Raw genomic sequence first — 23,133 nt, 5'->3', positions numbered from 1 at the left:
AACCAAAAACAATAATTACTCATTACCCATTACAACAATATAACCCATTAAAAGCAGAACTTAAATTGTTATATATATATATATATATATATATATATATATATATATATATATATATATATATATATATATATATATATATACTAGTTTATAACCCGTGGGAACCACGGTTATAAAAATAATTAAAGTTTTATAATAAAAAAAATCAAAATTATTAATCAATTATTTTAAATAATTTACTAATTAAAAGATATTTTTATTAGTTATGGTGAAATTATAATCGTTGATTCAAATAAATATATAAAAATAATTTTTAATATATATTAGACTTTTTTTGTGAAATAATGAAAACAATAATATAAAATTTAAAATTTAATTTAAAATGGAGAATAAATACATTGAAAATAGGATCATATTAATGAGGATGTTTAATAAATTTAAAATAGAGAACTAATAGATTGACAAGTGGCAATACATTAATTAAGAGGTCTAATATAATGACACATGGCTAAAGAACTACTCTTTTATTAGTATAAGGGAATATATATATATATATATATATATATATATATATATATATATATATATATATATATATATATATATATATATATATATATCCTCCTTAATAAATAAAGGGTTTTTTTGCCACTTGTCATTCGCTCATGATTTTGACACTTGTCATTTTGTGGTATTTTTGAAAGAAATATTATCCACTTGTCAATTTTTGATTTGTTTCAATTTTTAAAATCAAAGTCATATACTATATATATAAAGTATTAAATATATATATATATATATATATATATATATATATATATATATATATATATATATATATATATATATATATATATATCTTCGTTTTCCTCCGTTTCTTATTTTAAAGTTATACATTAAAAAATATTAAAATTTTACACTTTAATGTTTAATTCTTTTTTAAATTAACCCGTGTAATACACGGGTCTCACACCTAGTATATATATATATATATATATATATATATATATATATATATATATATATATATATATATATATATATATATATATATATATATATATATATATATATATATATATATATGAAACAATTTGAGTGTTAGCCGACTAAAAACAAGCTTAAACATATCATTTAGCTCCTTCACTTTTTCCTTCTTTTTCCTCCGTTTTCTATTCCTTCAAAAACTCAATAAACAAGTAATGAAGTTTGGTATATCATAATCATAATTGCTTGAAAAATATCAAAATGGTTGCTAGAAAAAACGTTCAAATACAAACAATAATACAATCCAAATACATAAAGCTATTAAACCAAATACAAACAATAATGCAATCCCTTGATAACCCTAAATGTTGAAGTAAAAGGGACATTCTAAATCAACAAACTGTATACAAACCAAGTCAGTGTACATTTTTTTAAATAACACAACCCACAAAGAAAATGAAATATGTATCATACCAAATTATGAAATTGATGGTAAAATCCTCTAGGAACAGATATTATTTCATTTTAATCTAGTTTGCATTCCAACTATGTAGTCTGCACATAACACACACATAAGAAAATCCTTGAATATGAAAGTTTAAGTTAACTGCTAAAGGCTAGTTGCTGCCATGAAATGAAAAATCACCTTCTCGAAAAAGAGTCCCAAAAAATAAAATAGATGATGATGGTGGTTAGATTTGAAGGTTGTGGTAGCTAGGGTTTTTGGGGTTTTAATAGAGAAGTAGTCGGTGGCCGTGAAAGTCATGGTGTGACGGTGGATGGTGGAAACGTTTAGGGCAGTCGTAGATGGTGACGACGGTGGAGACGTAAGTCAAGTCGGCGGTGAGTAGTGCGATGCTGGCAGCAGATAAAGGAAGAGGGAACACCTGTTCGTTGTGGTGGTTCATGCCGGAGAAGTGTACGGTGAATATGTAGGATTTAAAGACTCTTTTACCTTGCTTCATCTCCCGCAGATCTTCTCCAAGCTACAATCAATTAAAAAAAATTATGAGCAAATGGAAGTGGTTTTACCTCATATCTAAACCAGTGGGGGAGCAAACCACATTTAAGATCCTGCACCTCCTGTTACTACTAAAATAAAATATATTTTGAGTAATTAGAGGTAAGACGCAACGGTGAAATACGTCGGCGGGTGGAGAGAAAGAGGAGGGGTGGTGGAGGCGAGACGGCTAGAGTTTAACTAATGGATGTGCTGCCGTGATTCACTTTAATTTGTGCAGTCACACTCTCATATAAGGAGACGGGGCAGAAACACGAGGGACATCGAGATTTATTTGCCGGTATCCCAGAATCTGGAGTCGTTCAAAATCAAGTTCAACAAAAGTTGGGTCAAACATAGATAAGATCTCAAAGTTTTTAAAATTTTAATATTATTTTATTAATAGTTAGTTGTATTTTTAGTTTAATAGTTTGGACGTCTTTAAAAAAATAATAATATTTTATTTAATCTATTTTTAAAAATAATATGATTTCTTTTATAAAATAGTATATATATATATATATATATATATATATATATATATATATATATATATATATATATATATCAACATTTTTCTGATTTTTAATTAATTAAATAGAGATTCATTTGTAAACAAACAATTAGTGTATCATGTATAACTAAATCAAGACCACTCATTAATTCAACATTTTTCTGTTTTTTAATTAATTAAATAGGGTTAATTTAGTCTTTTATTAATTAGTAGTTTTAATTATAAATTAAATCACGTTGATTTATGGTAAGAGGATATCACATTTAAATCAATCTCATTTATGAAAGTTCTCCAGCCTTACAAGTTACACCATAACTTTTGTTGCCCTATTTTTGTCGTTTCCTCAGCTTTTTCTTGCATTGCATATAAAAAAAACTCCCCTCCTCTTTCTTTTCTTCTTTCTTCTTTGTTTGTTGTTTGTTCACAGTTGTAAACAAGGCAGAGAGTGTTTCCTATTAGCTTTGTGGTTCGAACAGATGACTATGGATGAGGTGATGTTAGTGATTGGATATGATGGATGGTGGCATCGGGTTTTCAATGGTGCAAGATGAAGATCAGCTGGAAAATTATTGGTCTAGCAAATGTTTTAAGGTGATTGTCAATACATCGAGAGTTTGTAGTTGATATATAACTATGTACATCATATGTAATGTTTTTATATCTCTATATCTTAAAAAATGATTTTAAGTTGTTTTATTAAACATTCAACGGTTATTTGATTTATAGAATTTTTTTGGGATTACCATTATTTATAAGAAAAATCATATAAAATGAGACAATTGAGAAAAATACGTCACCAACCGCAGATGGGAATAGTTAAATAGATAAATGTAATAGACTAAGGATGTAACATTTATATAATACCAATAAAAATATACTATTTCGTCCTTTCATATTCGTCAAAATATAGCAAAATAGGCTGAAAAGCCAAGAAGCAGGGGAGTGAAAAGTCGTACCACCATATGAAGATATTAACATATTTGGATAGTAGTTGTCGACGCGATTCCGAAAATATAAAATTCATAAAATCCGACTCCGTATGGAAAAGATATGGTTCTATAAAATATAAAAATCAACCGTGCACAAAGTTTTGTGTCATAAAAATTTACGGAAAGATCAGTCGAGTTTTAGCCAGACTCATAAAAAGGAGAAACGTATTACTCCTTGAGATAAGAATTATGAGGCAAACAACACCCAAAACGGAGCCCATAAGGAAGAGTTATGATTTTATAAAGATCATTTAAAAACACCCCTCTGTACGAAATTAATGGGCTGAAAATAAAGTTAAAACGAGCCAAACAACCTAAATGAAAGTTGTAGTGCTCGTCGAGACCTTTGTGTGGTTATAGAGAACGTCGAAAATGAAGCTCGTATGCAGGGGTTATGGAATTTATAAGATAATATTGTTGGGCGCGCATCACACGTAGAGCGCACTCGGACGTCCGATTCGTGAAGATACGGATAACGTGGCCCACTGAGAGAGTGACATGTATCAGTACCCAAATGGGGCCAACGCGCACACGAAATTTGTGCGGTGCGCTCCAAAATTTTGCTATAAATAGAAGTATGCAGCAGAGCCATTATGCATTCCTCTCTCTCTCTCTCTCTCTCTCTCTCTCTCTCTCTCTCTCTCTCTCTCTCTCTCGTCGAAGTCCTCCCCTCCCGAGCGATTCTGAGTCGTTGATTTTCCAACGCTATGCGAAGCACGCTACATAACAAGATCGAAAAACAAGAAATATACGATAAGACTAAACAAAACAGTTGCCAAATAAGAACGATACTATAGACAAAAGAGGACAACATCTCCTTACTAATTAATAAAACTGAAGACAACATACAATTTTTAGTTCATCAAAGTGGTCAAGTGTTCGTTCAATTAATAAATGTAAAGTATAACCATATTTGGACCTTTTGCAATGTATGATTATGCACTCTGGTCAGGGGTGACCGTAATTTAGCTATAATGTGGGGTCATGGGAAGCAGCCCTTGCGTGGAGTGGGCCCGAAACTGGATCCATATGTAAATGGTATATCCAGCAGTTGAATTCTCGCTAAAATAATAATAATAATAATAATAAATTAAATAAAAAAAAGTTAATGATAAAATAGTCTTTTTAGGTCGAATTCATAAAAAGTGAAACCATAGGGACAAAAACCGCATCAACTGTCATGTTTGAGGACCGTATGGTTAGAAGATAAAAAGTTGGGTCGGGAGTGCAATTTTTCAACAACCATAAGGACCATGTCGGTAATTTACTCTAATATAAAACTCAGACAATTTTTGTTATTCAGTTTAAAAAGGAGATAAAGTGATGACATATATATATTATGTTATTCCACAATCATTAAAACAAATGCACTTTTCACCTCTATCATCATGATCCATTGGCTGCAAACATACTCTTTTTTTTGGTAAAGCTACAAGCTTGTTGGAGAAATCTGAGACAAATGAATAACTCATATATAATTAATCAAGAACCATTATTACAGCCTAAAAAGGAGGCTAAAACTTCTTATTAATTATTAACTTGCTTCTTCTGTCATAACAAAGGCAGAGATTTTTTAAAGAAGAAATCATTTAATCTTTTTAGTTTTGAAGAAAAAATCAAACTTGGCAGACAGTGAGGCAGGTATGAAAGATTGAAACTTTTCACAAACCAGAATCAACAACTTGGATGAGTCAAAGGGAAAATTACCTAAATACCCTCAATCCTTATAAATTCAAAGAAATTTGTAGATATGGATATTTTCTTTACACACAATTTTGATGTCATATGCAGGCATGTAGGGTCAATTGAATATAATGGTCTCTCAAGACAATTGATGTTGTTAAGTGGATTTGCTTTATGTCTTTCAGCACCTCATTTTAAAATTCCCATTTTTTAACCAAATTCCACAGTATATATATATATATATATATATATATATATATATATATATATATATATATATATATATATATATATATATATATATATATATATATATATATATATATATATATATATATATATATATATCAACAAGAAAGTGGTTTCAAGATTACATACCAGCAGTTTTTTTATGCGTTTCCTCCGACGGCTGGACTATATTATGCAGGAAAAACAAAATTAAATAATTTTCAATAACATGATATTATTCTCAGATGAATGAGTTTACATTATCGTTAAACTAAAACAGACAAGAAAAAGTAAATTCACATGAATAGTTAGTCTTCTTTTGGAATTGAAAAAACATGTTATATAGCTCGAAGTTCAACCTTTGAACACCTTCAGATTATGGTTATTTCAAATTTCATGTAGTTGAAAGTTGAAAACCTTTCAGTACTTTGAACAAAAAGGAGGAAATTAATTAAAAGATAATCTTTCCTCATTCAGGAAGCTAACTTATAGGGCCTACTGTGATTATTAGCACAAGTGAGAACATGACGATAGGCTTAAATTGAATATACTGATTTAGTGCTAAACCACCTAACTCCTCCTCGGTATTTTACTTCTATTCCAAGCAACCCTTTTTTTATATTCAAATCAAGAATTGTGGGAAGTTTCATATCAGCCATCGGTTTTCATATGAAGAAAGTAAAATAGTAAAATATGCAGGTGAAATTAAGTCATAAAAGGGTTTCCATATCTAAGATGAGGAACAAACTTGATAGAATTTCTTTCATTCAAAATAAAAATGTCAAAGCATTGAAAATACTACCAACCACAGCGTCATTTCATTCACTATAAATAAGTAACAGCCTTTGCTTCCTTCCATACAAAACCAAACTTCTCTCCTTCATCGATCTTGATAGAATTTCTTTCATTCAAAATAAAAATGTCAAAGCATTGAAAATACTACCAACCACAGCGTCATTTCATTCACTATAAATAAGTAACAGCCTTTGCTTCCTTCCATACAAAACCAAACTTCTCTCCTTCATCGATCTTCCCAAAATGGCATTTTCTTCACATCATATTCTCTTCATAGTTTCGGCTTTGATCTTTTCTGTGATAAATCCTGCAGATTGTGCCACATCAGATGGCCCTTTCATCCATTCTAGAGCGGCATACTACCCAAATTCTGATGACAAAGGATCAGAAAGTGAGAACTCAAACATTAATTATATAAACATGCATACGTATATATGATTATAACTTGATTTCTAATGATTCTTTGATGATGATTTAATTTGCAGCTGGGAGATGTGGATATGGCTCATTTGGAGCAACGATTAATAATGGATATGTAGCAGCTGCATCTGATCTTTACAGAGATGGTGTAGGCTGTGGTGCTTGTTACCAGGTCATAAACACAACACAATATATATTTAAACAAGACTATATATATATATATATATATATATATATATATATATATATATATATATATATATATATATTTTATATAACTAGTAGTTACTTAATTAGTTTTTCTTTTATAAATCATCAGGTGAGGTGCACCAATAGCAAGGATTGCTCAGATGAAGGAGTGAATGTTGTTATAACTGACCAAGGTTCAAGTGATCGAACAGACTTCATTATGAGCAAGAAAGCCTTCAGGAAGATGGCTCAATCTACAAATGCAGAAACATCTTTACTATCACAAGGAATTGTAGATATTGAATATAGAAGGTAACATGATAATCAAGTGATAAACTTTTTTGTTTATTTTGTGTCAAAAAATATATTAAAAAAATCTCCCCATTTCCTCCACAGGGTTTCATGCAATTACCCGAAGAATAACATCACCATCAAGATAGATGAGAGCAGTGACTACCCGTATTACCTTGCTTTTGTCATATGGTACCAACAAGGCCAAAACGACATTACTGCTGTGCAACTATGTGAGGTAATAATACTTCACAATCGAGCATATATATAAAAATGTAACAAAATTATTTATCTAGATATTTCTCACGTGTTAGTTTTCTATTTGTTATATGCAGACAAAAAATTTCGTTTGTAAACTGTTGGATAGAAGCTATGGATCAGTTTTCACAACAAACTCTCCACCTAGTGGATCATTGTCTTTAAGAATGCTATTTAGTGGTGAAGATGGAGATGAAAAATGGGTTGTTCCGGTTAATATAATACCTGAGAATTGGAAGAAAGGAGACATATATGACACAGGGGTACAAGTGGAATAAGAAACTAATTCATCATACCATCAAAATACCAGAAGTTTATTATTGGATTGTAGGATAGTGTTAAGAGATTATCATAAGTATTGATGTTGTGGTTATTTATTCTCTTCTTTTTTTTGTTTAAAAGTTGTACCAGTTTAATTCGTTATCCTGTACTCTGTAACAATTGACCAAGCTACAGTAAAAGTGTATCCATTTATTTTAAGCATGTGACAGGTGTACATGTTTGGTTGCCTTCAGATAAAACATAATGGAATAAAGAAATCATTGTGTGGAAATAAGTGGGGGATTAGAAAAAAGGTTATTTTAACGGATAAAAATCTTATCTTTTAATATGATTTGTGGATACAAAAAGTTGTCTTTAAGGCAAAAGCAGTGATGTTGATGTGATGCTTCTCAAATGCAATATCGATCCCTGGGCTAAGGAGCGATCGAGGTAGTCTTTTTTTATTTATTTATTAGAACGGCATGCCACCTCACGGATAAAGTTAGTGGAATTCGAAGCTGGGCAAACTCCATTTGGAATTTGGAGTGCTTGAATCCCAAAGTCACCACCGGGCTACCATGATTCTGGCTGAGTGGATGGAAGTGGTTTCAAGATGTTACTACAAACATCGTTTGATGTTGTTAAAAATGACCTGTGGCGGGTTGATGGGTCATTGATAGATTGATCCAACCCAACCCATATAATATATGGGTTAACGGGTTGGAAATATCAACACAATCCAACCCAACCTATATAACTCGTTTAAGTATATATAAGTTTGTGGGTTCGCGGGTCAATGAGTCATTTTCGGATAACTTTTCACATGTTAAATTTATACGAGTTATATATGTTTCTAAATTAATTAATAATTAGCATTTGTAAATTACTAGAATGAAATGAACAACCAACTACGAATCTAACGTGATAACTTAATAAGCAATAATTTGGAACAAAAAAAAATTCCAACATAGAATCATAAATTCATAAACTCATAAAAATCCAAATGAAAATGAAAACATTTATGGAAAGTACAATTGTGTCGTATATTTCATTGATTCATAAATATTTTTTTAATTATTTTAAAGTATAATATATATAGTCGGGTTGGCAGGTTGACCCGTGAACCCAAATAGGTAATCCAACCCAACCCAACCCATGAAATAAACGAGTTGGCGGGTTAGAGATATCAACATAAACCCATTTATTTTCTAATCGGATTACGGGTTGGTTGAGAATTGTCACCCCTACTAAAAACTCACATTTGATGGTTCAAGCCACTTGAATAAATTCTCGCAAGCTAGCTACGAAACCGCTTGGAGGCATCGATGAGCAACACTTATGGATTCGGGCAACTTCAACTAATTCTCACAAGAATTACACGAAACTGCTTTGAACACTAACGGTTTTAGTGACTTATTTGGTTTTTTTAAATCACCATAATAATAGCCCCAAATTCTTGTATTTTCTCCGGTTCCTTCGCATTGTAAACTTTATTATCACTAGTGGATCTCTAGGTGGTCTCCTGCATTGTGGTTTATCCCGATTTGGGTATTCCATGTAAATCTTCGTGTGTTTGTCCCTATTCTTTATTGTTTTATTGATTGTCGATTCAATTCTATATGTAAGTGATTTACCTTTGATTGGAGGTGTTATTATGTATTATCAAGTCATTTGAAGAATTTAGATCATTTGGACAATTTCATTTTAACCTAGTTTATCAATCTTTGGTAAACTTTGTTATTGGCAAAGTGTTTGTTGTTCTTTACTCATTAGTTATTAGGGCTTTTGACATAAAAGTCTTTAAATTTGTCAAAATATGATGGTTTTATTCCCGCAACAATTTTAGGTTCGTGTTAATGCCTGAAGTTTGCCAAAAAGAAATCATTTTTGCCCGAAACTTGCAAAAGAAAACCTTAATTATGAAATCAAATTTGCAAAAAAAAAAAAAAAAAAAAAAAAAAAAAAAAAAAAAAAAAAAACTTACTTTAACAAATCTTTTATGTTTTTACCCTAAATATAGTTTCCAATTTGACATGAAAATCCTTAATTTTGTCATATTTTTTCGATTTTGTCCATGAAAACCTGCTATTACATGTAACAGTGATAAAATTGAAAAAAATAAGAAACTTTGGACATTAACGAACAAAAAATTGACACATGGATAAAACCGATAAAATTTAACAAATTTAAAGACTTATTTCAAAAGCCCTGGTTATTAATAACATTTGTCGATCATGTCCATAAACCTACATTCTTCTAAAGCGGAGATAGTGAAACTAGAAATGCATCAAAAATTTAGTGACCATCAACATCCAAATATGCAGTTAGCTTCTACCAAGGAATTTTTTTTATTTACCAAATTAACATACATGTTGGAAAAACATGATTTTTCTTTAACTATAACTTTTTCCGGCTTTGGTCACATGTAAATTTAGATAATTGTGATCCATTTCTATAACATTTGATGGAAAGAAAGTTTTGTAATAATGTATTAGATGTTTAATTCGAAGTTAATATGAATAAGAATCTACTCTCAAAGTAAAATGTTTGGAATAAAAGATAGAACTAGAAAGTGAGGAAATAAGTTGTCCCATGCACATATGGCAAGGGTAAACGTTTCATCAGGGGCGTTGGGGGAGGGGGCAAAGTGGGCAGCTGCATAGGGCCCAATTTGTTTTGTTATATATTTTTATTTAAAAATAAAAACTTATAATAACGATAATGGTCTTTTTTTCCTGGCTCGTCTAGGGCCTTTGATGATATTTAATTCCTCAGGACCGGCCCTGAAACCTTTATTGGATTTATGAAGTAAAGGATCCCTTACCATCTAGTTGGACAGTGGAGATCACAATAGGTACCACAAAATGCGTGAGTTGTCGTTGATTGGTCTCGTGTGTTGACTGCATCGAACTAAGCCACTAGAGCTAACCACTGATTGAAGCGGCTCCTTGATTTAACTGGAAACTTGAGTTCACCGGCAGTCGGGCGGGCTACTGACTGTGGCAGTTATACGTAACTTGTCGAGTTAATCATTGGGGTAGCATGCCATTAGGCCATATCACATGTTGAAGTGGGTTTAGATTATGATATCCTTGTGAAGATATCTACCATTGATTTGTTAGGATTAAATATGTGATAAATACACAATAAAGATGTAAAGGAAAATTATGATTACAAGGATTTACGTGGTTCACACGATTAATCGTATTACATCCATAGACATGCTAGAGACATTTGATAGATTCATAAGCGTCAAACACATTTTTAGGCGTAGAGTTACATAGGTACATTGAGATCTCTTATTATCTTTATATTGAAAAAAGTTGACCTATAACTGCTCGTGGGCCAGGCCCAAAAAGCCCAAAACATAACCATCAGATGTGGGTTGTGGCTCTTTGGTTCGAGCATCGGAGCTTTGCACACGCAAAACCTCATTGCTAAGGTGTTGTTTGTTTTTTCTGAGGCAAAATGTCTGCAGTCTGCGGACCACATCTGTAGACCTCTTCAGTAGAAGAGGTGGACCAAACGTCTGCAGTTTGAAAAAAAGAAGACTGTTTGTTTTTTTAATATCTACGGGCTATTAAAATAAACTGAAATCTAAATAAACTGATTTTTTTAAACTTCAAAGTGATTTTTTAATATTTTTATGACTTTTTTTATAAATAATCAACGAATCTATATCAACTTTTATGTATTATTGTATAAAAAATAAAAATAAAAATGATATAAATTAACGTATATATTTTATAATAACCAACAACTTTTGTTGCAAAGTTATAAGTAACATTATAATTAGTGATCAAAAAATTTGATACATAAATGGATGCAAATAAACTTTGATTTTTTCAATTAAATCCATTAAAAAAGTACCATAAATATTTTCTCGACAAATTGACGATATTGTATTAAATAATGTTTTACAAAATTTGGCAAAAAATATAAGAATATATTATGATTTTTTTGTCATATTTATATAAACAACTTCAACGACTATTATTATAATAAATTTGTCAAAAATATAATGTTTGTATCGTCGAACGTTTTTTTAAGTTTTATAATTTTTTTTTTCAAATTGTTCATCATTAATAAAGTTGGAAAAAATATAAATTTAAAAAAATAAAAAAAAATAAAAATAAATAAAAAAACTTGAAAAAAATAAAGATATATATGTTTTTTTAGGCTAGAAGATGTCTGAAGATGTTAGAAGACTATGGTCCACGTCTGCGCCAAGAAGAGGGCGCGCAGACATTTTTAGGTCTGCAGTCTTCAAAAAAACAAACAGTCTGCGAAGGCTAATGTCTGCGCGTGGTCTACGCGGCGCGGACAGAAGAGGTCACGCAGATCTGCGGACAAAAAACAAACACTACCTAAGTCTTGGCGGCAATGAGGTCAACGGAAAGTCCACAAATTAAATTGATTACCAATATATACAAAATAGAGGAAATTACTAATCTAGCCTAAAACACTAATTACCTATTTAAAAATAGCCAAAAAAACACATTAGCTAAAAGTAGCCCATGAAATAGTAGATTTGTCATTGTTGACTACGGTCAACGGTAGAAAACTACTCTTTCGTGACAATTGGCTAGTGTTTCCCCGTCCGTCTACTCTTTCGTGGCCTGTTGGCCCATAGTATATAATGTATAATTTTTCAGATTAGGTTATTTTGACTATTGTTTTCTTGGTTTTACCTACTTTTTTTCTCTCAATGGAGCACCCGAAGAACAACAAGGTACATCCATTTTTTATCAAAATTTTATCGTATTGTTGATTAGGAGTTGTCTTTGTATATGGGGTCAACCTTTTAAAAAAAAACGAAAAAAAATATTAAAATCGTAGGTTTCATAACAAGGGCACAATGCACAGATTTTGCAGTGTGGACTTGTACACCGTAGGCTTCGTATGAAGCCTACGGTTTTTTTCATTTTCTTTTTAATTAGTTGTAACCTCGTAAGCCATCATATATATGTTCTGATTTCATAATTTTTTGTAAAAATTTAAAAAAAAAAAAAATTAACGAAACCGTAAGTTTTTTGGTGGCTAAAAAGAAACCTTAGGTTTCCAAAAAACCTATGGTTTTAGAGGTTCAAAATGAAAAATAATAATAATAATAATAATAATAATAAAACGGTAGACTATTTGGCGAAACAGTAGTCCATTCTAATTACCTACGGTTTCGTGGGCTATTTTAGAATAATTCCTAATTTTTAGCTAAAAATAATTAATTACTTCCTTAATTAGGTTAGATTAGTAATTGCCTCTACAAAATATTATTACGAATAATAGACTAAAAGTAAAACCTAACTAGCCCCAAAGTGGTCACGATTGATGTTGTTGAGTGGCTTTTCGTTATGTCTTCATCTTTCTCAGTAGCCCTAGTTGTTCCTTAGCAAAATTCAACAGTAAAAAGGAAAACTCAACAAATAGTGGCTTCAAGATAACATACCAACACCTCTTCTTTATGCATTTTTTAAAACAGCATATCTTCAAATGAATGAGTTTACATTAGACACCTAGATTAAAAAGTAAATTTCAATATTAATATATAGTTAGTCTTCTTTTGGAATTGAAAAAAACCTTTTTATATCTTTGAACACCCTTATAATATGGATATTCCATTTGAACAAAAAGGCAAAAAAAAAATATAATACTTTATATTTCCTCATCCAGGAAGCTAATTAGGGCCTACTGTAATTATTAGCACAAATGGGAATATGAGTATAGGCTTAAGTTGAATATACATACTTAGTGCTAAAGCACCTAACTTCCCCCTCACTGTTTTACTTCCATTTTAAAAAATCTTTTTTTGTTTTCAAAATAAGATTTCTTTAGCAGCCCTCTTTCTTTGTCTAATGCACAAAATATTATCAATCTCAGTCTTGTTTGCCAAGCTCGGGTCCAAGTTTTCAAAACGTGTAAACCAATAAAAAAATGGTCCCTGAGATTAAACATCAAATATATGACTAATATACCTATATATATACTTCATCCATACATGAAAATGACAAGCACTTTTTTGTAATTGAAATTTCAGCCACCTGTTTCAATATGCAGCAGAATTGAAGTCATCATCAAAGTGTTTCCATGTAGTTTCCATATCCAAGCAAGTTGATGAGAGGAACAAACGAAATTCAACACAAAGTGTCAAAGCATAAGAAAATACTACCAACCACAAACTCATTTCATTCACTATAAATACCACAAACAATAATTTGTTTGCTTCAATACAAAACCAAACTTCTCTCCATTAACATCCATTTCCTTCTTCTGTATAAGTTATATAAAAATCTAGATTCCCAAAATGGCATTGTCTCTTGATATCCTCTTCATAGTTTCTGCATTTATCTTTTCTGTGATAAATCCAGCACAAAGTGCCACATCAGATGGCCCTTTCATCCAATCTCGAGCAGCATACTACCCAGATTCTGATGACAAAGGATCAGAAAGTGAGAGCTCAAACATATATATATATATATATAAACATGCATGCATATATATAATTATAACTTGTGCTTTTCGTCTCTAATTATATAGTTTTTAATGATTCTTTGATGATTTAATTTGAAGCTGGGAGATGTGGATATGGCTCATTTGGAGCAACGATTAACAATGGATATGTAGCAGCTGCATCTGATCTTTACAGAGATGGTGTAGGCTGTGGTGCTTGTTACCAGGTCATAAACACAACACAGTACTATATATGTAACCAAGTTATATTTTATTGTTTTATATAACAAATTATTTAATTTTGTTTTTATAAATCATCAGGTGAGGTGCACCAATAGTAAGGATTGTTCAGATGAAGGAGTGAATGTTGTTATAACTGACCAAGGATCCAGTCATGGAACAGACTTCATTATGAGCAAGAAAGCCTTCAGGAAGATGGCTCAATCTACATATGCGGAAACATCTTTACTATCACAAGGAGTTGTAGATATTGAATATACAAGGTAACATAACATGATGATTAAGTTTGATCAACTTATTTATATATTTATTTATTATTTGTCAGAAAATATAATAATAATAATAATAATAATAATAATAATTCCCACCTCCTCCACAGGGTTTCATGCAATTACCCGAAGAATAACATCACCATCAAGATAGATGAGAGCAGTGACTACCCGTATTACCTTGCTTTTGTCATATGGTACCAACAAGGCCAAAACGACATTACTGCTGTGCAACTATGTGAGGTAATAATACTTCACAATCGAGCATATATATAAAAATGTAACAAAATTATTTATCTAGATATTTCTCACGTGTTAGTTTTCTATTTGTTATATGCAGACAAAAAATTTCGTTTGTAAACTGTTGGATAGAAGCTATGGATCAGTTTTCACAACAAACTCTCCACCTAGTGGATCATTGTCTTTAAGAATGCTATTTAGTGGTGAAGATGGAGATGAAAAATGGGTTGTTCCGGTTAATATAATACCTGAGAAGTGGAAGAAAGGAGACATATATGACACAGGGGTACAAGTGGAATAAGAAACTAATTCAACATACCATCAAAAATATATACGAGAATAAGCACAGAGTAATTTGTCTACAGTATGTCGGTTTAATTTTTTTTAATAGTTTTAAGATATAATTATATTGATGTTATGATTATTTATTTTCTTCTTTATTTTGTTAAAAGTTGTACCAATGTTCATTATCCTTTCATTTGTAAGAATTGATCACCAACCTACATTAAAAGTGTATCCATTTATTAAGGGTCTTATATACACCGATTTTTTGTGTATTGGCATAGAATTACGTGTCTACATGTACACTCCTCTAATATACATCAAATTTATAATTTACCCCGGTTTGTAAAGTTTTATATATTACTTAAACATTTGGAGTTAGCAAGGAGAGGGGTAGTTCTGGAAAATTTGACTTGCCCCATGTGTGATGAATACGAAGAAGATTCTAACCATGTCCTGGTGGACTACAGTTATGCCAGGAGTGTTTGTGAAGGGGTATCAAGATGGTGTAATATTCAATTGGGACCTCTCCACACAGTTCAGGATGTATTGGATTCCATTTCTAAATGGAGGGTATGCAAAAAAAGAAGAAAGATAATCTCAGCTATCTACTATGGAACTTTATGGAGCCTTTGGAAGTCAAGGAACGAAAAGGTCTTCAAGAAAAACTGGCTACCACCAGATAAAGTCACTGATATCATTAAATCAGTGGTTTACCTCTGGGTGAAAAATAGGGGGAAAATTGACAAGTTAAATTGGGCATCATGGTCTCATTGCCCTTTGCTTTCCTGAATTATCTTTATTATACTTTACATTTCCTGTTTTTTTTTTCATTGTATTTTGAACTCTTGTATGCCACTAGCTGTGGCTTATTTTTTCTTATATATTTCATTGGCCGGTTCCAAAAAAAAAAAAAAAAACTTAAACATTTTAATGGCTCGTACTTATTATTATTATTATTATATATTAAAATGTTAATGTTTTGTATTTTATCGTTATAAATTTAAATCCATTTTCAAAAAAGTTTATCTTTTACTATGATATATTTTATCATTTTAAATTTATAATTTTAACAACCGATTAATTTAAGAATTTTTAATTCGGTCTAGCAATCTCTATTTAACCATCCTTACGTCAACTATCATAGCTCGTCACTATGCATCCTAAGTATTAAAGTTTGACATTGTCATCATTTCACGCCCCACGTTATTTAAAAATCTTTTTAGAATACATTAATCTTTAAATATTTTTGTTTCACGTTTAACGTAACATGAAAAGTGACATTAATAATTTTAAATAAATATTTTTTATAAAAAAATTCAATGTAATATATAAAAAATGGCAAGTGACATATATCATTTTAATTATCATGTTAATATGTGTGTCAATCAATCTATCAACAAAATGTAATATTACAATTTTATACCTCCAGTTTACGTTGTAGTTTTAGAAAAGTCCCTAGATTTTTTTAATTTATATCTTAAACCCTTGAAATTTTATTAATTTTGAAAACTAACAAATAGAAACATATTATTTAATCATACAAGTTGTATAATTAAAATGATCTCATGAATACATTTACAAGAAGAGTAATAATGAATATTTTTAAATACTTTTAAATATTAATAAAAAAAAAACTTAATTTGTTAAATAAGAAATATAAATTATGAAACATTAACAAAAATAGAAGGGATAAAAATAAAAATTTGGTTTCGATTTCTTTCTATATATAATAGACGACTGATATTTCTTATTTGTTAAACTGAAAGCGACTTGCAATGTGATTTCGAAACTAACTTTCGTTAAAAACAAACATGCGATATTTGTTATAAATATAAATTTTATTAAATTGCAAGTTGGGAAGAGGATGGATGACACATATTATGAGGTATTTGTACTTAACATTTCTTATTTTTTATTGTTTTTTTGTTAAATGTATGTTTTTCTCTGTGTTATGTTTAGAGAGATGATATCCATCCAATGGAAACAAATGAAGTAGATGAAAATAATAGCTTGAATGAAAGTAACTATTTTTTCGATGGCACGTCGTCATTCGAAACGGATATTCATCCAATGGACACAAATGAAGCAGATGAAAATGAAAGTTTGAACGAAAGTAATTATTTCTTCAACGACACATCACCATTCAAAACGAATAAGGTATAAATTCATTAATATATTGTTATAGTAATCTTAGCATCGAGCGGATTTGTTAGCTACTAATAATAACGAATTGGGTGCAAAATGTGGCAAATACTTTAGGTTATGTCATCGTCATAAAAAATTCCAAACGTAACTCTGAAACAAAGGAAGCATACAACAAGAATTTGGCATAAGTTGAAAAAATTGCGAACTATCCAAGTATTTTAAAATATACATTATAATATATTATAATTCATTACATCAATTGAAATTTGTTTATGTATTTCAGATGCATTTGTTTATCTAAACAAAACATGGTTGACACCACACAAAGAAAAATTTGTGTCTGCATCGACCGATACGTTTCCTAACTTTGGCAACCACACAACTAATAGAGCTAAAAGTCAACATGTCAAGTTAAAAAGATATGTCGAAACATCGCGATCAGATATCGCCAAATCATTGAAGTGTAATGATGATGTTATTGAGTCACAATACACGGGTATAAGAGCGAGTCTTACGCATAACAAAATTTTGATTGTACATCGGTACTACGAAATACCACATCACAATACACACATATAAGGATATTTAATGTAAATTAAAAGGTAACATTTTCATTAGTTTTAAATAACCAGCAGTTTACGAGGCACATTTAATTTAATAGATTAAAAATACTAAAAGTTAGTGATACATATCCACTCAATCAATTCTTTGTGCATTTAGAATTCAATTCGTGTATTTAGAAATACCCATTTATTAAGCATAAAGTTTTAACGGATAAAAGTCTAATCTTTTAATATAATCTGTGGATATAAAAAGGTTTATTTAAGGCAAAAGTAATGATGTGATGCATCTTAAAAATGCAATTTCCTTGAAGTAAGGAGTGGGGTACTATTTTTTAATGGAAGTACTTTCAAGTTTCAAGATGTTACTCCAGTCACTATTTGACTTGTCAATCAACTATTGGAAAAACTTGATTTTTCTTTATTAAAGAAATATCAAATTTAACAAACAACAATTCTTGAAATTCAATATTTACTTGTGTATATGAACTCTATAAAGAATGATCATGTATCTTTGTATGACATTTTCATTTGAACACCCATATCACTCAGCATGGAGTACACCAATCTCCTCTTATGAACTAAATGACCTCCATTTGATTCAACATCAGAATTTCCAAATTGAACCAGGCTTGATCCAGCCAATTTATGTAACCCTTTCTTCATCATCATCTCTCTCACATTTTCAACATCATCCCATCTCTCTCCAGCAGCATATATATTTGATAACAACACATATGGCCCAACATCATTAGGTTCCAACTCAATAAGCCTCTTTGACACCATTTCTCCAAGTTCTAGATTTGAGTGAGTCCTACAAGCTGATAGTAAGGCTCCCCATAAAGCAGGTCCTTTAGCCATGGACATGTTCTTGATCATATCTTCAGAATCTTTCATCAAACCAGCTCGTGAAAGGAGATCAACCATACAACCATAGTGCTCAACTTTTGGTTCAATCATGTAAACTCTTTGCATCAGGTCAAAATACCACCACCCCTCCAAAACCATTCCTGCATGTGAACACGCACTAAGAACACACACAAAAGTAGCATCATTTGGCACAGATTCACTTTTCTCCAAGTCTTGGAACATTTGTAAAGCCTTTTCTCCATGTCCGTGCATACCGTATCCACTTATCATTGAATTCCATGAAACTACTGTTCTCTCTGGCATTTCATCAAACACCTGTTGAGCAAGGTCCATTGATCCACATTTCGCATACATTGTCAACAAAGCAGTTGAAAGTAACGCATCCACTATGATGTTCTTGTTGTTCTTGATATACAAATGGAGCTGTTCACCCCTATCGAGCCTTCCCAAGTGTCCAGATGCAGTTAAGACACTCATCAGAGTTGCTTCATTTGCCTTCACATCTTGTTCCTCCAACATATCATCAAAAAGTTTCAAACAATCTTTGTAGTTTTTGGAGCGAGTGTAAAGAGCTAACAAGGTATTCCATGAAACTACATTCCTGCATGGCATCCAATCAAAAAATTTACGTGCAAACACGATATCTCCAATTTTAGCATACCCATCAATCAGACAATTCCAAGAAACAATGTCTCTACATGGCATCCTATCAAACAACTCTTGTGCTGCCACCATGTCCCCAATCCAAACATAACCAGCAATCATGGAGTTCCAACTAAATACATCCCTTTCAGGCATTTCATCGAACAGATTGCGTGCATGGCCAACCATTCCATTCTTCACATACCCATCAATCATTGAATTCCAAGTCACCATATCCGACTCCCAACTCAAATCAAACACCATCTGTGCATCCCTTATTCTCCCGCAAACCGCGTACATATGAATCAATGCATTGCGCACATATAAATCCAACTCAAAACCTTCTTTTAAGACCCGGGTGTGAGCCTTTTCCCCTTCTCTAACCAAACCCAATTCAGCGCAAATCTTCACCAGCAAAGGAAATGTGTAATGGTTGGCAGGGATGAACTTCGCAATCATTTCTCGACGGTAAAATTCCAAAGCTCTAAGCGGTTCGTTCGCATTCACGAAGCCTCTCATAATAGTGTTACATAAGAAGGAATCAGGTTCATCTACCCCATGAAAAAGATTAACAGCATGAAACACAGTAGATGGAGAAGAACAGAGCTTCTTCATCACCCTACCCGATGCAAGGGAATGTTGAAAGAGACCTGAAAGAATGAGCTGTGCGTGTACTTGGTTGAATTCTCTGAGTGTAACAGTTGAACATGACTCTAATTTGCTCAAGATGTGATGGTTTAGGCGTAAAATGGGTTCGCCTGCATCCTCGTTCTCGTGATCATGCCAAAGCTTGGGTGAGGACCTGAGGGAGAGATTTTTATGAATTTCTCGAAATTTTTCAATGGGTTGGGAGAGTTTCACGATCTTACCAGCAGCCATCGTGCGTTTTGAGTTGATTACCCTCCAATCTCATCCATCCTCAGCTTTTATAATACTGAAATTTAAAACTTTTTGATAATAAATTTTACCGTTACTTTTTATCCTACTGTATAAACATATAAGAGCCTAAAAATATAGTGTGCAAACCAAATGTACTTTAACAAATAATAACTATGAATATTAGACTATCTAGCAAAAATACATATTTGGCCGGAAAATTGATATGACTCAATTGTTGTAGATAGAGATATAAGATATAAAAATATCTTCAAAAGATAACTAATATATGAGAATATAGGTTTCTAAAATATGAATATGTGCCTCTGATTTGAAGGTATGAATCGATACGGAGTTATAAAGTGATAAAGTAAAAATTTTAATATCGTTTAATAATTTGAATGTATGAATATGTGTTTGTAATTTGAAAGTATGAATCACAGAGTCGTATAAACTTGAAGGGAATTGCGGACTCTCTTATTTTTTGGTGGAAATTGGAAAGCACCTCTCTTTTTCTTTGGTTTATGAATTATTAGAAAAAAAAAACTTTGATTTTGCACGTTGCAACCATAACCATTGAACGGTGGTTTTTTTCCAATGAAGTAGTTGAAAACCAATTTGCGTAATAAAATAGGTGATGATTTTATGAATAGTGCTTTGATTTGTAGTATAGAAAACGAAGCACTTGATAAGGTTTAAACTTAAAATGTAATTACTTGCTTTCGTAGATGAAACAAAGAAGAGATGAACTTTAAAATGTAACTCGTTATGGAGGTTGAATTTTATGTCTAATGAAATTGCGGTTTTTTTTTTCTTATTGTATATCATGCGGGTTTTTTTATACCTTTTTACTTTGACTCTGACTCCGTCACTGTTTAGAATTATCGATCATGGAGTCATAATGTGATAAAGTAAGATTCATCATGTCGTTTTTGTGAATATCCCTTACTTTCATCATTACAAATTTTAAAAATCATCTTTTATAGTATTTTAATTCGATGATCAATATGTTGCATAAATTACCAATCGCTACATGTATAATTAGTAGAAAATGCAATATGTTACACAAAATAAATTAGTAAAAATGAAAGATACACATAAACAATGTCCTCATACTTTGCAATGATTACCAAATAGAAACAAATAGAGTTTTTAATATTTATCATATTTTTTTATATAATTATTTACTTTTAAATAACAGTTTTTGTTATTTTTTTAATATATTTAATTAATGAAAGTAAAACATATTGTAATAAAAATCATATATATATATATATATATATATATATATATATATATATATATATATATATATATATATATATATATATATATATATATATGACTCCATATCAATTTATCATTCAGTCCAAATAGTTTATATAATATGATTGCAAAGCAAAATCATAATATAAGATGATGCTTATTTTTTAAAAAAAAACTTCTTTAAACCGTTTTTTGTTGCGCGACGCAACATACGCGTACAGTGGCGGAGCCACCTTACGGCCAGAGTGAGCCCAGGCCCACCCTCACATTATGATTTTTTTTTTTTGGTTAAACCTAGCCTAGCTGCCCAGGCCTACCCTCTTCGATTGAATTAGTCTGAACCCCAAATCTTCTTCGTTCAAATCAGTAGGAAATCAGATGACAAAGCATGCGTATTGAAAATCATCGTCTTCCAAATTTCTAACTCTCTTAAATCTTAAACGAAGTTGGCAATCGAACAAGCAAAGCAACGGGTTATTTAGTTATTGAATTATTGTATGTTAATATTTTATATTTTCAACAAATGTAAGGCATATGTTTATTGTATATGTAGGCAATTAAGAAGCAAATCAATAACCTGCAAAAAGACTTATTCATGTAATCACGTTTGGTTGGTTGTTGTGTTTGTTTAGGTAGTAGTGGAGTGAGTAAATAGGAAATTAGAATCCTATTATTTAGATTGTGGGAAAAAGTTGAAGCCGTTGGCAGTCCCACCCCTTTGTTTATTTAATTCCCTTTATTTATGTAATTGTTTTGTTGCACTTGCAGTACTAAAGAGAAAGTGCCATCCATTTTGCCTTTGATTTTTGAATATACATATTCATCTTTCTTTTCATTCTCTCAAACTAGCGTATGAACACACCAAATAGAACCCCATATTTTCTTTTTGTTTTTCTGTTTAGATGTACCTGAGATTATTGCGAAAGATGGAGCAACCCTAGAACAAAAATATGAAGTTGATATGTTAATTAACTCCTTGCAAACCTTTCATAATTTAAGAGGAACACCCTAAAAAAAAATTGGTTTCGTCTTGTATATGCAGCACTTTCTCTATCGCAGCAGTTTGTTTTTTGGAAGGCTTCAGACTACAAAACATTTGGGTGCGTGGCGCAAAACTTGACTTGCCTATTCAAACATTTTCAACTTTCATTTTTTCCAAGTGTTTTTTTTTTAATTTTGGTATAACTTATTTTTTGTAACTTTTATTTTAAAAAAAAAAAAAAAAAAAAAAACTTTGATTTTTTTAACTTTTATTTACGGATTTGATACAATTTCTTTTTATCGTTGTGACAAATTTTTTTTAACTTGATTTTAGAAAAAAATAAAACTTTGATTTTTTTTTAATTTTTTTTCATTTCTATTAATAATATTTTCAGTTTCAATTACATTCTTTTTAACATGTGTAATTTTTTATGAATTTTTAGACATCGTTTGCAATACTTTCTTAATTTTTTTATACTTTTTTTTGTATGTTTTTTACAGTTATTTTTTCTAGAATAAAACTATTAGTTTGTTTTATATTTTTTAAAATTTTTTTTTTAAAAAGTTTTATATCATTGTTTTCTTACATGTTCTTTTTAGTATTCTTTCAATGTTTTAATAATAGAATTATTAAAATTTTGGTGTTGAGAACTATTTTCAGTTTATATCAATGTTTTCTTACATGTTCTTTTTAGTA

General features: G+C 30.8%; 3 protein-coding genes across 3 annotated transcripts; 2 read left to right on the top strand and 1 right to left on the bottom strand.

Moving 5' to 3' along the window:
- Positions 1–6,245: 6,245 nt before the first annotated feature.
- Positions 6,246–7,837, top strand: LOC111907330 (expansin-like B1). The gene is made up of 5 exons (XM_023903095.3): positions 6,246–6,587; positions 6,682–6,788; positions 6,936–7,117; positions 7,202–7,334; positions 7,432–7,837. The coding sequence occupies exons 1-5, from the start codon at positions 6,440–6,442 to the stop codon at positions 7,630–7,632; spliced, it is 771 nt and encodes a 256-aa protein (XP_023758863.1). The 5' UTR covers positions 6,246–6,439; the 3' UTR covers positions 7,633–7,837.
- A 5,988-nt stretch (positions 7,838–13,825) lies between these two features.
- LOC111907331 (expansin-like B1) lies at positions 13,826–15,368 on the top strand. Its single transcript, XM_023903096.2, has 5 exons — positions 13,826–14,061; positions 14,183–14,289; positions 14,384–14,565; positions 14,682–14,814; positions 14,912–15,368. Exons 1-5 carry the CDS (start codon positions 13,917–13,919, stop codon positions 15,110–15,112), a joined length of 768 nt encoding a protein of 255 aa, XP_023758864.1. The 5' UTR covers positions 13,826–13,916; the 3' UTR covers positions 15,113–15,368.
- A 2,831-nt stretch (positions 15,369–18,199) lies between these two features.
- Positions 18,200–20,386, bottom strand: LOC111907351 (putative pentatricopeptide repeat-containing protein At5g37570). The gene is made up of 2 exons (XM_042900010.2): positions 20,183–20,386; positions 18,200–20,115 (listed from the first exon to the last, which is right to left on the bottom strand). The coding sequence occupies exons 1-2, from the start codon at positions 20,224–20,226 to the stop codon at positions 18,306–18,308; spliced, it is 1,854 nt and encodes a 617-aa protein (XP_042755944.1). The 5' UTR covers positions 20,227–20,386; the 3' UTR covers positions 18,200–18,305.
- Between the last annotated feature and the right edge of the window lie 2,747 nt (positions 20,387–23,133).

This window comes from Lactuca sativa, chromosome 3, assembly GCF_002870075.4.
Source record: "Lactuca sativa cultivar Salinas chromosome 3, Lsat_Salinas_v11, whole genome shotgun sequence".
Lineage (NCBI taxonomy): Eukaryota > Viridiplantae > Streptophyta > Magnoliopsida > Asterales > Asteraceae > Lactuca > Lactuca sativa.
Note: the sequence above shows the minus strand (reverse complement) of the source record. Positions and strands in the feature narration are given on the sequence as shown.